Source organism: Bombina bombina, chromosome 6, assembly GCF_027579735.1.
Source record: "Bombina bombina isolate aBomBom1 chromosome 6, aBomBom1.pri, whole genome shotgun sequence".
Taxonomy (NCBI): Eukaryota; Metazoa; Chordata; class Amphibia; order Anura; family Bombinatoridae; genus Bombina; species Bombina bombina.
Window position 1 is genome coordinate 474,306,433 of NC_069504.1, and position 16,111 is coordinate 474,322,543.

The 16,111-nt window shown below is 38.7% G+C and overlaps 1 protein-coding gene across 2 annotated transcripts in view; it reads left to right on the plus strand.

The window, feature by feature from the left end:
- Positions 1-16,111, plus strand: part of ALPK3 (alpha kinase 3) — a 217,871-nt gene that overhangs the window by 174,405 nt on the left and 27,355 nt on the right. For both annotated transcript variants that reach the window (XM_053717269.1, XM_053717270.1), the window contains one exon: positions 4,911-5,038. In XM_053717269.1, the coding sequence (XP_053573244.1) occupies positions 4,911-5,038 (128 nt within the window). The remainder of the gene's footprint in view (positions 1-4,910; positions 5,039-16,111) is intronic.

Below are 16,111 nucleotides of genomic sequence, written 5' to 3' on the forward strand. Positions count from 1 at the left end.
ATTGAGAATGAACAAGATTTTCCCAGACTTAGTTCATCTCGACCAGGTCGGTTTTGTGCCTGGCCAGGAGGCAAAAGACAACACGGTCAGGGCCTTAAATTTAATTTACTATGTCAAATCTAAAAATATCCCCTCGGTCCTATTATCCACGGATGCAGAAAAGGCCTTTGACTGTGTTGCCTGGGATTTTATGCGGGCAACACTGACCCAAATGGGCCTGGGAACGAAAATGCTTACTAGAATTTTTTCCTTATACTCCCATCCAACCGCAAGAATCTTAGTCAATGGCACTCTCTCCTCTCCATTCCCCATATAAAACGGAACCCGCCAGGGTTGCCCCTTATCCCCACTCCTCTTCGCATGTGTCATTGAAGCCCTGGCAGTAAAAATTAGGAAGAATCCCCAAATAACTGGCATTGATATAGAAGGACGTGTACACACTGTATCCCTGTTCGCTGATGATATGCTTTTTACCCTCACCAACCCGGCCAATTCAATTCCTCATCTCCTAGCTGAATTCTCCAAGTTCCAACTCCTATAAAACTTCGTAGTTAACATGACAAAATCAGAAATATTAAACATAAACTTACCAGATACTCTTTTAATACCCACCCAGAGTGTAACTCTATTTTCCTGGTGTCCCCGTTCCCTGAAATATCTAGGAATCTACCTCACGCCTTCATTAGACGATATATACCAACAGAATTATGTAACCATTAAACAAACTATAATAAGAGACCTTTCATCACGGGGCTCAAAAAAGTTATCCTGGCTGGGGCGCATAGAAGTCATTAAGATGAACGTGTTCCCCAGGATACTATACCTCCTCCAAACCCTCCCGATTCCTCTACCCAGATCCTATTTACCCTCCCTACAAAAGGCATTTAACGACTTCATTTGGCGCAGAAAACCGCCTAGAATAAATAAATCAATAATGCAACTACCTAAAATACAAGGGGGCTTGGGAGTTCCGAACCTTACCGCATACCGTCAGGCTATCTTTCTCCAGAGGGTGGTAGACTGGAATATACACTTTAATCACAAAAGGTGGGTCCCACTAGAACACGTAATAATGAACAAGACACACCTGGGGAGACTGTGTTGGGGTGACCCAATCCTACTCAAAAGAAATAGAACGGACAACCCAATGATCCAGGAGACCTTTTAGATATGGGAATACACTATAAATACTACACACTATATTTCATCTATTCCATCCCCAATGACATCCATGATCGAAAATGGGGAATTCACAGTACGACCCTTTACCCATCGAGATACAGTGGAAACACCCAATAGGGACTTCATAATTAATGCAATGACTAATAACGAATCCATCCTCTCACAACCAGACTTAATCTCGAAGGGACAAGTATGCTTTCAAAACTGGTTTACCTACCGACAGGCAATCCACTACATATCAACACACAAGGGCCACAACAATATGATTAGACCACTAACCACATTCAAAGCACTATGCACCCAAACCCCACCTTTGAGACACACACTTTCAATCATATACAAGATTTTAACACACCCCCCTCCAGGGCATATACCCTCATAATTAGAAAGCTGGGAACAGGACTTAGGAGTCATAATTCTACCTCAAACCAGTGCCCAGATGTTTTCTAACGCATTGAGATCCTCAATCTCATCCTCTATACTAGAGATCAACCTCAAATTGTTACACAGATGGTACCTCATCCCGAGAAAACTACATCGCCTATTTCATACACAAAATAACAAATGTTGGCGATGTGGCCATGTGAACAGCAATACTGCACACATGTGGTGGTGGTGCAACACCATCCAAAACTTTTGGAGGGAGGTCATTACCAAGATAGAGGCTATACTAGAAACCTCGATCCCGCTAGACCCCTTGGTGTGGCTACTACATAAATCTCCCCCCACAATTAAATATAAACCATACATTCGACTATTTAGTATTATGGCCAATGGAATTAAATTCCTAATAGCCAAAAACTAGAAACACAGAGAAGCACCATCTTTAGAGATGTGGGTTCGGAAGGTCTCTGAGATCGTAGACTTAGAAGAATATTACTTTCTTAAGCACAACGCATTGGACACATACGCCGAGTTCTCACAACTTTGGCTCATCTATCTCCAACACAAGACTGAAATTGCCGAGTAACACCAATAACTCAGATAAAACAAGACACAGACATGGGAGCTAGAACTGACAACACAACTACCTATTATAGGGGTGGGGGCGGACCGGGACCAACTGTTTTTGTAATTGTTTTTGTTTCTGTTTTCTTTGTTTTCTTTATTTTGTACTCCACCGATTGCTTGAAAGCACTTTACCAGGAGAGAACAACACACCTTTCATACCAGTATGCCTATACCATTGAACATTAAGTCAAGCTTAAACTTTGAAAAAGGCAACTGCTATTCAATATTTAAGGGCCATGGGCTCTATTACTGTTAATTATAAAACCTACAGCCATTGTCTTATTACGCATTACCGGAGCTGCGTCTCTGACTAACTGTATATTTATTTTATTATCACAATAAAGCTGTTTAAAAAAAAAAAAAAAAAAAAAAAAAATGTTTTGTTTTTGCCTTACATTTTTCTATAAACAGGAGGTTCAGGTTGTAGTGTAGATAAAAAAGGATTCATTTTGTTGTTTATTCTAGTTATGATGGAATTTAATTTTATATTAATCATATTATTAACTGAATCTTCATTTAACTGATGTGATTTGTCACTAGAACGTGACATAATGGAAAGGGATTCACTGACTCAAATGTATGAAAAAATGAAAATTAGGAAAAATAAATTTAGTCAAATTGAATGTGAAAATAAAATAATTCTCTTGAAATTAATAAATAATAGTGGAGGTTGAAATGAATCAGCAATAACTGAAAAAAAGATGGCAAGGATTGAACTCCTGAAAAATAAGTGTGAGAAGGGAGACACTTTGGGCTAGATTACAAGTGGTGCGCTAATGGTTGCGCGCAAGTGATATTGGGTTTATTGCGGCTTTTTGCACGCATCGGAAGTAGTGCACTATTTTGAGTTGAAAGTACATGCGTTCGATTGAGCACAATTTAATTTAACTCATGTCGGGATAGCGTGACCTCAGAGCTCTGGTTAACTGTTACGCGAGCCAAAAAAGTTACACAAAACGCATCAAAATTACATTTAAAAGTACAGTTACACTCACTATTCATTTTTGGTTTGCAATAAGTAGTAAAAATAATGCATACAAAGTTATTACATAAGTCAATACATCTGCAAATGTTATATAATAAGTGAGGGATGACCCAACAGCTTTGTGCCAGGTGACTGGCTGGGGCCTGGCCCATAGCTTTGCCAGTGGGACTGAGTAGGGGTGGGTTGGTGTAGGAAGCAGGTATCTTTGCTGTTTGGGTAGTCAGCGCTGGCTGAGGTACAGTCAGGGGTGCAGCTCACTTGGATCTGGTAACACCCCACTCCTCCCAGCGTGCTGCTTCCAGATAAGTCCTCTGCAAGACCCCAGGTAGGAATTAGAGCTGCAGGGCCTACCTTGAGGGAGAGACTGACACTTGTGGGCGGCATTTGCATATAGCGATGGTTACGGAATTGTAGTATGTAGTGCTACTGTGCTCTGCTGTCGCCTTCCCGGGTAGGAACTGCATCTTCATAGGGACTGCAGCAGCAGGTCCTACCTTGAGGGAGGGAGCAGAGGTAGATGGACTCCGAACATGTAGGGCTCAGGAGGACCGGGGCACTAATAAAGGGACAGACACACAGTTGATGTGACTGCCGCCATGCCTCACAGCAACCCCGGCTCATGGTTTCCCCCTATGGCTGCTTAATTCAAGCCCCCTACTCTGCCGTTCCCCACAGAGCCTGCAGAAAATGCTCCTCCTCTCCAATCTGTCGCCCTAGGCACGTGCTTTGTCGGTCTAGGCCATAATATGCCCCTGCACCCACCACACTGATTAAAAGCACTTAAACACAGTTTAAGTTCACAATTACTATTAATAATGCCCTTAATACATTTCTATCTGAGACTAAGCTCCTTCTATAGTTGAAGCTATTATTACTTTTACCTATATAGTAATGTAATTTCTGCACCTAGGTAAAGCAGTTTTATATTGAGAATAAGCAGGATTAAAATAAAAAAAGAGAGACTATGCTTTCATTGATATAGAAATATGTATTTATAATAAAAATAACATATCCTTGTATGTAAAGAACATTGGGATGTGAAATATTAATAACCCTTCTATGCTCTCAATTGAAGTCTGTGGGGCAAATGCGTTAGCATGGTCACAATATCCGAAGTCCTGAAGTTAGCACGCATCAGGTTTCGCATGCGTGCAAACTTTTGTAATATGAGCGCTACCCGACACTTGCTCCTTACATTCAAGCAAGAGCGCTAAATACTGCTTCACTTGTAATCTAGCCCAGATTCATTCATATACAGGAGCATATATTTGATTAGTAGAAAAATCTTTTTGTGATAGTATGTTAAAATTAATATCTTAAAATCTTCTTTTTTTCTCTCACTATTTTATATCAGCATTAGCCATGTACATACAAAAATATCCAATATTTTCAATATCTGTGAGGGAGTCGTGATCTCTACATTAGAAATACATGCACTGTTCTTTATTTTGTTTTTCGCTGTGGTCAATATATTATACTACACATTGTTGGTGCTTCTCTTGACTTATTCCCACTAATGTATTTGTTTGCACTGTCTCAGCACTCTGAATGTGCCTTCAGGAACGTTGGAAGACCACAGGAGAGTAAAGAGAGTCCATTTGTTTGTGTTTGTATTCTGTTTGTCAACTTGCCTCACTAACCTTGTCTCATTGGAAAATCTGTAAATTCCACTGATTGAAAAACTGGACTTCATTGCACTTATTGATTTAATTTAATTTTTTCCCATCAATAGCTCTGGTGATGAAGGGCAGGTAGCTCTTGCAATAGTGCAGGCATCAGTGAAAGACTGTGGTGTGTATCAATGCACAATCCAGAATGAGTATGGGACAGATTCAACAGATTGCCTTCTGAGTTCTGAAAGTAAGTCATCTCTGTGGTATCTTATCTGTTTATTTCACTTTTTTACCCAATCCTATTTTGTATGTTTACAAATTTTTGAGTATATATACAGTGTATGTGTGTATACACACACATATATATATATATATATATATATATATATATATTGTTTCTAAATATGTGTGTACATATATACATTTATACACATTTAAACCCATATATACACATATGTAGAGAGGCCTTCCCAGTCATTTACCTTTTAAACGTGCAATCTCATTTTTATTCAATATTAATTTGTTTTAATGTTTTTGTAATAGAAATACTTTAAAATATTATGTTCTTCACTGAATGTTTTTTATTTTATTGTAAAATAGATATTTATCTGAACATATTAATTTCATTGTATAGGCAGATACAGTATATATATAACAACAATTAAAATTATGGGGAGGTGAAAAGTGAGTTTAAAATCCTCCACTAAATACAAAATATAGAGAAAATAACTCATTATGTAAACCATTTACAAATCTAAACAAGTCAGAAGACTTGCTTTAAACCCAGAAACTCTCTGACTACACTGTTTCCAATGCAGCAAAGGAATCTGGGTAAGATATGCAAATGAGGTTCACAATGACTCACCTTTTTACTTTTAGCCTGCTTTTTAAAGACAGACTTCCCTTTATGCCATAGCACTGCTGCATTACACAGCTTTTATGCTAAGGGAGGGATAAAAAATAAAGACAGCCAATTCCGCTGAAAAAATTAATGCACAACCCAAATCATAAGTTTTAAACTTATAATGACGAAAACTGAAATTATAAGCAGAAGAATCAAACTGAAACAGCTGCCCGAAGAACTTTTCTACCAAAAACTGCTTCTGAAGAAGAAAAAACATCAAAATGGTAGAACTTAGTAAATGTATGCAAAGAAGACCAAGTTGCTGCTTTGCAAATCTGATCAACTGAAGCTTCATTCTTAAAAGCCCAGGAAGTGGAAACTAGTAGAATGAGCTGTAATCCTCTGAGGCAGGGATTTACCCGACTCCAAATAAGCAAGATGAATCAAAAGCTATAACCAAGATGCTAAAGAAATGCCAGAAACCTTCTGGCCTTTCCTAGAACCAGAAAAGATAACAAATAGACTAGAAGTCTTCCTGAAATCTTTAGTAGCTTCAACATAATATTTCAAAGCTCTCACCACATAAAGAATACAAAGATCTTTCCAAAGAATTCTTAGGATGGGGACACAAAGAAGGGACAACAATTTCCCTCCTAATGTTGTTGGAATTCACAACTTTAGGTAAGAATTTAAATTAAGTCAGCAAAACTGCCTTATCCTGATGAAAAATCAGAAAAGGAGACTCACAAGAAAGAGCAGATAATTCAGAAACTCTTCTAGCAGAAGAGATGGCCAAAAGAAACAACACTTTCCAAGAAAGCAATTTAATGTCCAAAGAATGCATAGGCTCAAACAGAGGAGCATGTAAAGCCTTCAAAACCAAATTAAGACTCCAAGGAGTAGAGATTGATTTAATGACAGGCTTGATACGAACCAAAGCCTGTACAAAACAATGAATATCAGGGAAATTAGCAATTCTGCTGTGGAATAAAACAGAAAGAGCAGAGATTTGTCCTTTCAAGGAACTTGCAGACAAACCCTTATCCAAACCATCCTGAAGAAACTGTAAAATTCTAGGAATTCTAAAAGAATGCCAAGAGAATCTATGAGAAGAATACCATGAAATGTAAGTCTTCTAAACTCAATAATAAATCTTTCTAGAAACAGATTTATGAGCCTGGAACATAGTATTAATCACTGAGTCAGAGAAACCTCTCTGACTAAGCACTAAGCGTTCAATTTCCATACCTTCAAATTTAATGATTTGAGATCCTGATGGAAAAACGGACCTTGAGATAGAAGGTCTGGCCTTAGTGGAAGTGGCCATGGTTGGCAACTGGACATCCAAACAAGATCCACATACCAAAACCTGTGAGCCCATACTGGAGCCACCAGCAGTACAAATGATTGCTCCATGATGATCTTGGAAATCACTCTTGGAAGAAGAACTAGAGGCGGAAAAATATAGGCAGGTTGATAACTCCAAGGAAGTGTCAATGCATCCACTGCTTCTGCCTGAGGATCCCTGGAAATGGACAGGTACCTGGGAAGTTTCTTGTTTAGATGAGATGCCATCAGATCTATTTCTGGAAGCCCCCACATCTGAACAATTTGAAAAAAACACATCTGGGTGAAGAGACCACTCTCCCAGATGTAAAGCTTGACGACTAAGATAATCCACTTCCCAATTGTCTATACCTGGGATATGGACCGCAGAAATTAGACAGGAGCTGGATTCTGCCCAAACAAGTATCCGGGATACTTCTTTCATAGCTTGAGGACTGTGAGTCCCACCCTGATGATTGACATATGCCACAGTTGGGACATTGTCTGTCTGAAAACAAATAAATGGCTCTCTCTTCAATAGAGGCCAAAACTCAAGAACTCTGAGAATCGCACAGTTCCAAAATATTGATTGGTAATCTCGCCTCTTTAGATTTCCAAACCCCTTGTGCTGTCAGAGATCCCCAGACAGCTCCTCAACCTGAAAGACTCGCATCTGTTGTGATCACAGTCCAAGTTTGATGAACAAAAGAGGCCCCTTGAACTATACGATGGTGATCTAACCACCAAGTCAGAGATAGTCGAACATTGGGATCTAAGGATATTAATTGTGATATCCTTGTATAACCCCTGCACCATTGGTTCAGCATACAAAGCTGTAGAGGTCTCATGTGAAAACGAGCAAAGGGGATTGCGTCCGATGCTGCAGTCATGAGACCTAAAACCTCCATGCACATAGCTACTGAAGGGAATGATTGAGACTGAACATCTCTTGTCTGTTAGAGACAAAGTCATGGTTACTGAATCTATTTGGAAACCTAGAATGGTTATCCTTGTCTGAGGAATCAAATAACTTTTTGGTAAATTGATCCTCCAACCATGTCTTTGAAGAAACAACACTAGTTGATTCGTGTGAGATTCTGCAGAACGTAAAGACTGAGCAAGTACCAAGATATCGTCCAAATAAGGAAACACTGCAATACCCCGCTCTATGATTACAGAGAGTAGGGCACCGAGAACCTTTGAAAAGATCCTTGGAGCTGTCGCTAGGCCAAAAGGAAGAGCAACAAATTGGTAATGCTTGTCTAGAAAAGAGAATCTCAGGAACTGATAGTGATCTGGATGAATCGGAATATGAAGATATGCATCCTGTAAGTCTATTGTGGACATATAATGCCCTTGCTGAACAAAAGGCAGAATAGTCCTTATAGTCACCATTTGGAATGTTGGTACTCTTACATAACGATTCAAGACCTTTAGATCCAGAACTGGTCTGAATTAATTTTCTTTCTTTGGGACAATGAACAGATTTAAATAAAACCCCAGACCCTGTTTCTGAAAAGGAACTGGCACGATTACCCCAGATAACTCCAGGTCTGAAACACACTTCAGGAAAGCCTGCGCTTTCTCTGGATTCACTGGAATGCGTGAGAGAAAGAAGCTTCTCACAGGCGGTCTTACTCTGAAGCCTATTCTGTACCCCTGAGAGACAATGTTCTGAATCCAATGATTTAGGACTGAATTTATCCAAACATCCTTGAAAAATTTTAGTCTGCCCCCTACCAGCTGAGCTGGAATGAGGGCCGCACCTTCATGCGGACTTGGGGGCTGGTTTAGATCTCTTAAATGGCTTAGATTTATTCCAGATTGAGGAAGGCTTCCAATTGGAGACAGATTCCTTAGGGGAAGAACTAGGTTTCTGTTCCTTATTCTGTTGAAAGGAATGAAAACGGTTAGAAGCTTTAAATTTACCCTTAGATTTTTTATCCTGAGGCAAAAAAGCTCCCTTCCCCCCAGTGACAGTTGAAATTATAGAATCCAACTGAGAACCAAATAATTTATTACCTTGGAAAGAAAGAAATAGCAATGTCGATTTAGAAGTCATATCAGCATTCCAAGATTTAAGCCATAAAGCTCTTCTAGCTAAAATAGCTAAAGACATATATCTAACATCAATTCTGATGATATCAAAATGGCATCACAAATTAAATTATTAGCATGTTGAATTAATTTAACAATGCTATACACATTATGATCTGATACTTGTTGCGCTAAAGTTTCCAACCAAAAAGTTGAAGCAGCTGCAACATCAGCCAAAGAAATAGCAGGAGGGCCTGAACATAAATAAGCTTTCCTTAGATAAGATTCAAGCTTCCTATCTAAAGGATCCTTAAAAGAAGTACTATCTTCCGTAGGAATAGTTGTATGTTTAGAGTAGAGATGGCCCCATCAACTTTGGGGATCTTTTCCCAAAACTCCAATCTATCAGTAGGCAATGCAAAGGATACAATTTTTTAAACCTTGAAGAAGGAGTAAAAGAAGTACCCAGTCTATTCCATTCCTTCGAAATCATATCTGAAATAGCATCAGGAACTGGAAAAACCTCTGGAATAACTACATGAGGTTTATAAACCGAATTTAAACATTTACTAGTTTTAGTATCAAGAGGACTAGTCTCCTCCATATCTAATGCAATCAACAGTTCTTTTAATAAAAAACGAATATACTCCATTTTAAATAAATAAGAGGATTTGTCAGTGTCAATATCTGAGGCAGGATCCTCTGAATCAGAGATAGATAAATCAGTATGTTGTTGGTCATTAGAAAATTCATCAACTCTATGAGAAGTTTTAAAAGACCTTTTACGTTTATTAGAAGGCGGAATGGCAGACAAAGCGTTCTGAATGGAATCAGAAATAAATTCTCTTAAATTTACAGGAATATCCTGAGCATTAGATGTTGATGGACCAGCAACATGTAATGAACTACTACTGATGGAAACATTCTCTGCATGTAAAAGTTTATCATGACAACAATTACAAACCACAGCTGGAGGAACAGTTACCACAAGTTTACAACAAATGCACTTAGCTTTGGTAGAACCGATATCAGGCAGCAGGATTCCAGTAGTAGATTCTGAGACAGGATCAGATTGAGACATCTTGCAATATGTAAAAGAAAAAACAACATATAAAGCAAAATTATCAATTTCCTTATATGGCAGTTTCAAGAATGGGAAAAAATGCAAACAGAATGAAAAAATGTTTGGCGCCAAGTATGATGCACCACAAACTGAAAAACACTTTTGGCGCCAAAAATGTCCGGAACGAAACTCAAGCGTCATAGATGACGCAACCTCGTGAAAAGACTCGGCGCCAACTAAGATGCAGGAAATGACGAATTTACGTCAACAAACGTAATTTTTCGCGCCAAAAAAGTCTCGTGCCAAGAATGACGCAATAAATTATAGCATTTTGTGCTCTCGCAAGCCTAATACAGCCCGCAATTTAGAAAAAGTCAATTTGTAAACCTCAGGTAAGAAATATTTTTTTTTTATTTGTATTTTATTTTTTAAAGCATTTCCCAGATATGAAACTGACCGTCTGCAAAAAGGAAATATACTGATAAACCTGAATCATGGCAAATATAAGTACAAGCATATATTTAGAACTTTATATATAAAGTGCCAAACCATAGCTGAGAGTGTCTTAAGTAAATGAAACATACTTACCAAAAGACACCCATCCACATATAGCAGATAGCCAAACCAGTACTGAAACGAGAATCAGTAGAGGTAATGGTATATAAGAGTATATCGTCGATCTGAAAAGGGAGGGAGGAGATGAATCTCTACGACCGATAACAGAGAACCTATGAAATAGATCCCTGTTAGGAAGACCATTCTATTCAATAGGAGATACTCCCTTCTCATCCCTCTGACATTCACTGCACTCTGAGAGAAACCGGGCTTTAAAATGCTGAGAAGCGCATATCAACGTAGAAATCTAGCACAAACTTACTTCACCACCTCCATAGGAGGCAAAGTTTGTAAAACTGAATTGTGGGTGTGGTGAGAGGTGTATTTATAGGCATTTTGAGGTTTGGGAAACTTTGCCCCTCCTGGTAGGATTGTATATCCCATACGTCACTAGCTCATGGACTCTTGCCAATTACATGAAAGAAATAATGTAATTTTATGCATAGCAGACACATGCACTAATTACACCAAACTACACAGCACACACTTATGAGACTAGAAATAATTATAATAGATATACTTGTACACATACAACAAACATATATATGTCTACACACACAGCATACAGATATACACACACACATATCATAACATACAGCAATATATGTACACATAAACACACTACACAGCATACAATCAAAGCAAAACATACACAATGGACAGCATACATAATCAATAAAACACACTAGGTTTGACACAGGCACATTTTATATGCACAAACAACAACTCATTTGAATCTCACACATTTCATTTACATTGGGGTGTTATTAAGCACAAGAGAATAGGGGGAAAAGTGCACAACAATCTGTATCAGGGACAAGAATGAATATGAACTTAAAGCATATGAGAATTTTACAGGCAAGTAAATGGGAATCCTGAGGTTCTACATGTAATAAATCAAGATGATGAATTTGAATGACGTTTCTCAGTCTCCCATTGCAGTTACAACAAAGACCTGGGTAAATGTTCATTCAAGTCAGCAACAGACTGGAGCAGGGTGAGGTAAAGAGTGAGAAGAGCAGTGTGGAATTGCAGTAAAACATGTTAGTTGACAGGACCAGAAAAACTAGCTGGCAGCACTTTTGTGACAGCAACACAGAGTGACAAAAAAAACACCAACACTAACAAATTGTTTACATGTACCCTAGAAAGACTGAATTATGCTAAAATACTAGCATTTGATTAAAGGAAACCAGCATGGAGGGAAACTTAAAGGGACATGAAGCCCAAAATTTTTCTTTCAAGATTCCGATAGAGAATACAATTTTAAACAACATTCAAATTTACTTGTATTATCTAATTTGCTTCATTCTTAAAATATCCTTTACTGAAGAAATAGCAATGCACATGGGTGAGCCAATCACACAAGGCATCTATTTGCAGCCACCAATCAGCAGCTACTGAGCCTATTTAGATATGCTTTTCAACAAAGTATATCAAGAGAATGAAGCAAATGAGATAATAAAAGTAACTTGGAAAGTTGTTTAAAATTGCATACTCGTTCAAAATTATGAAGGAAAAAATGTGGGTTTCATGTCCCTTTAACTGTGACCCTAAAATCACATGATGCACATTACTTTTGGAAGTTCCACTTATTCTATACTTGCCAATGCTGCTTATGGGAGGGATATGTGCACAAACTTACTGCAACTCCCTCCCCCTGCTACTACATGATAAAGTACTATTTCCCCAACACCTCCAAAATAAAAGCACAACGTATGGTCCCCACAGAGCCCTCCTAACATTGTGAGCAAGCAGTGAGGCAGAAGGTGGGGGCAGCACACTATCAATATGCAATGCACAACTGCTATAAAATAGCTCTGACATGCTGCAATATATTGCTGGGAGAAGCTGCAGGCTGCTGCATATCAATTTACAAGTGTATATTTACAGTATTCTAATGCAGATTGTGCCATAAAAAATATTTCTAAAACTGTATCCAGAGAAGGAAAAAAAGGATTGATAAAGACAGTGAAATTACAATATTCCAAGTACCAGTGCCAGTTCTGAAGTCCATATTAGCACAAAGTTTGGTCCCCACATATTTGCAGAGGAAAGACCTCTGTTCAGAGCAGCCCTGACACCTCAAGCCAGTAGTGAGGGAGAAGCTGGGGGTGGGACGCTAAGGATATGCGGTGCACTGTTGATGCACAATCATCGTTTAATGCCACATCAGCAAAGTCTAATTGCAGGCAACAAAGCACCAGGCCTGCTGCAGGTGCCCCACTAGCTCCACCCATAGAGCAGGACTTCTACCACTTCAACAATAAGGGGCCTGAGAGGAACTCCACATCTTTACACTGACCTGTGGGCAGGGCTAAACTAACCAGACGGCCCACTGCAAATTTGTCCGGTGCCTGTCACTGTTTCTATCTGCCTCACACTTTACATTTACACATATTCTCTGTGTTTACATCTGTGTTGTGTATTTAGAGGGCACCAGTGTGTGAGCAGCCGCCACCTGGAAGCACAGTGCTACGCACTGTCAGGCAGCCTTGCACTTCCATCCTGAAAGCTTTCTGGAAATGTTCTTACCTTTCAGCGCTGATCAGCTTGGTGTGGAGTCCCATATAAGTCACCTAGCACTCCCCACCCAATATGTGTTGAAGGGTGTGGACCCATAACACACACCTCTTGGGACCCCCCCCCCCCAACATTACTTACATTCACAACAATAGTGCTCCTTCCACATTAACATACACCCACAAGCAGCTGTCTGTTCTATACTTTTGGACTTGCTCTCCTACACTTACAAACAACCACTAGTATGTCTCCCACCATTTAGCACAAACCTCCAAGTGCATTGTTCCTCTTATACACACCCCAAGCCCCCTCCCACACTTACTGACCTTTTATGGATTTTGTTTTTTTTTAAAGGGATAATGTAGTGTAAAATTCAGGAGTGAGTCAGCAGTGGTACTACCATGCAAGTCACCTTACCTTATGTTCTCAATATTATATTTCTTAAAACTATATAGTATAGTAAAAAATTACACAAACACATTTTCAGTTTTTTTTATTTAATTTATTTTAGAATATTTTTATCCAAATACAGAATTGATGGTAAAAAATTTGATATATCGATGTAATTTTGCATTCCGAAATAAAGTGCAATGAATATATCGAAAGGGTTTATGGTATTTTGGGGGAATTCGCTGATATGACCATTTTCCAGGAATGGAATGAGATGATTTCTCATCTTTTTGTTGTTGTATCTGCATGTTGGATCCTTATTAGGTGCCAGGAGGTCAAAGGCATTTGCTATGGCAAACACGCCACAGTCATTGCAATTTGGTTGCTGTTCCACGTTGAGAAAAGTCACCTTTTTGAGTGACTCAGTGAGTACAGATCCATAGTATTCACAAAGTTGTTTCTGGATTACATAGGAGAGGGAGCTAGGTTTCAAACTGTCTGCTATTTCCACTTTATTTGTCCTGTAACAAGATGTGAACCAGTGATGATGGACTGGATCATTGTGAATTTGGGCTGATAATCCCATAAATGGTTGAATAAACATCTGTGACAGGACAATGTACTGCAAACCATCAACGTGGAATTGTCTCTTCAGTAGACTCTGAGCTACATCGATTATTGTGTCATCCAACCACTCCGGGTTCTGCAGAATTTATTTATGCTCCTGTAACAGGCCAAGCTCAGGCAAACAGTGTGTTTGAAGCCTTGCTGGCTCTCTCTGCTTAAGAAGGTTTTTTTTCTTCTCTGCACCTTTGTTTTTCTGTGTATTTATCTTTTGCATGGAAGTTCTTCTCCTCTTGCAGTTCTTTACCATTTGGTTTGTTGGAAGTTGAGGATTCTTCTTGCAGTCTGAAGAGCTCTTACGTTTGCGCAAATTGGATTTTCCATACACAGTCTGAGAAAAACTCTGTTTAACACTATACGAATCTTCAATCCTAAACTCTGCATTTGAGTTGTCTTCACTTACGGATGAAGGTTCTGCTATATTTTGTTATGACTATGTATTTTTGTTTCTTCTGACTTCCCTCCACTTGAGCCGCTCAGCTCCTCCGCCTCTTCCTAGTTCTTCCTCTCAGTCTGCAGTGCCCTGCTCAGCCTGCCCTCCAGTCCAGTGTGACAACTCCAGTCACATTCTCCTGGTGCTGTCAATCACCAGTAATGTGACTGGTGCTGACTGGCTCCTACCTAAGAGGCAGCTATGAGAGCTGCCTCAATTGGGGGCTTATTGGTCGTGCTGAGCTTCAATCAACCAGAGGGTGGTGCTGACACTCGTGGCTCATAGGCAGCATAGTAGTCATGTTGTGCAATGGAGAGAGGCAGGGCTTCTCACTGCCTATCTCCATAGCTTAACATGGGGGATTTTTTTTTATATAGAAGGATTAATGATTCTCCCCCCCCCTCATTAGACAAGGCAAGTGAGACACCCCCTCATCTGCCTCCCCTGAGTGCACATCCCTGATTTACACATTTGATTGTTGCACCATGGAGCGGTCTGGAACTGTCTCTTCTGGTTCAGACCTATTAGAAGGGAGGATCTACAGATTTTTTATTCCCACCAAATAAATGTATGCTTTGCAGCTCCTGTTTAAATTCATTGTTACACTCTCATATGAGTACCTCTTCTGTTCCAAGGTGGTTTGTTCTCCTTCAGTGGGTTCCGCTCAAGAATTTTTTTAGCCATTTTTTTTAGACTTTTTAATAAGTGTATCCCAGTTCATAATTGTTATGTGTATATGTATTGTATATATATCATATCTGTAGACTTACTATTTTAACATAGTATTTCAAAGGGGGTCTTACTTTATGGCTCACACTTATTCTCTTTAAGTCCCAGTATTTTAATTTGCTGTCATGTATTTACTGTCATATTTGTTCAAACTTACACAGTACAAATTGATTTGGTGGTTCCCACTATTATGCATCTAGATCTTTTAGTTAACCTAAGTGTATATTTGTTAACCTAAGTGTATATTTGTTAACCTAAGTGTATATTTGTTAATCTAAGTGCATATTTGTTAACCTAAGTGTATATTTGTTAACCTAAGTGTATATTTGTTAATCTAAGTGTATATTTGTTAACCTAAGTGTATATTTGCAAACGTATTAATTACTACCTGTTCAGCTTTGCAATTCTATATGGAACTTTTTATGCTTTCTATTATAATGCTAAAGTTTTCTCTAAAGGATTCTGTACCTTATTTTTCAGGGTACAAGGGAGTTTTACAGATTTGGTATAAAATTTCTGCAGGTATGACTAAGCCTTCTCCAAGTCAGCGCAAATATTTTGTCTGATAATCTTGCTACAGTTGAGTTATCTAGTAACTGATTCTGAGTTAGTTTAGTTCAGTTAAAGAGACATAAAACCAACATTTTTCTTTCATGATTAGGATCAAGCATACAATTTTAAACAACTTTTAGTTTTATTTCTATTATCAAATTTTCTTTGTTTTCCTATTATCCTT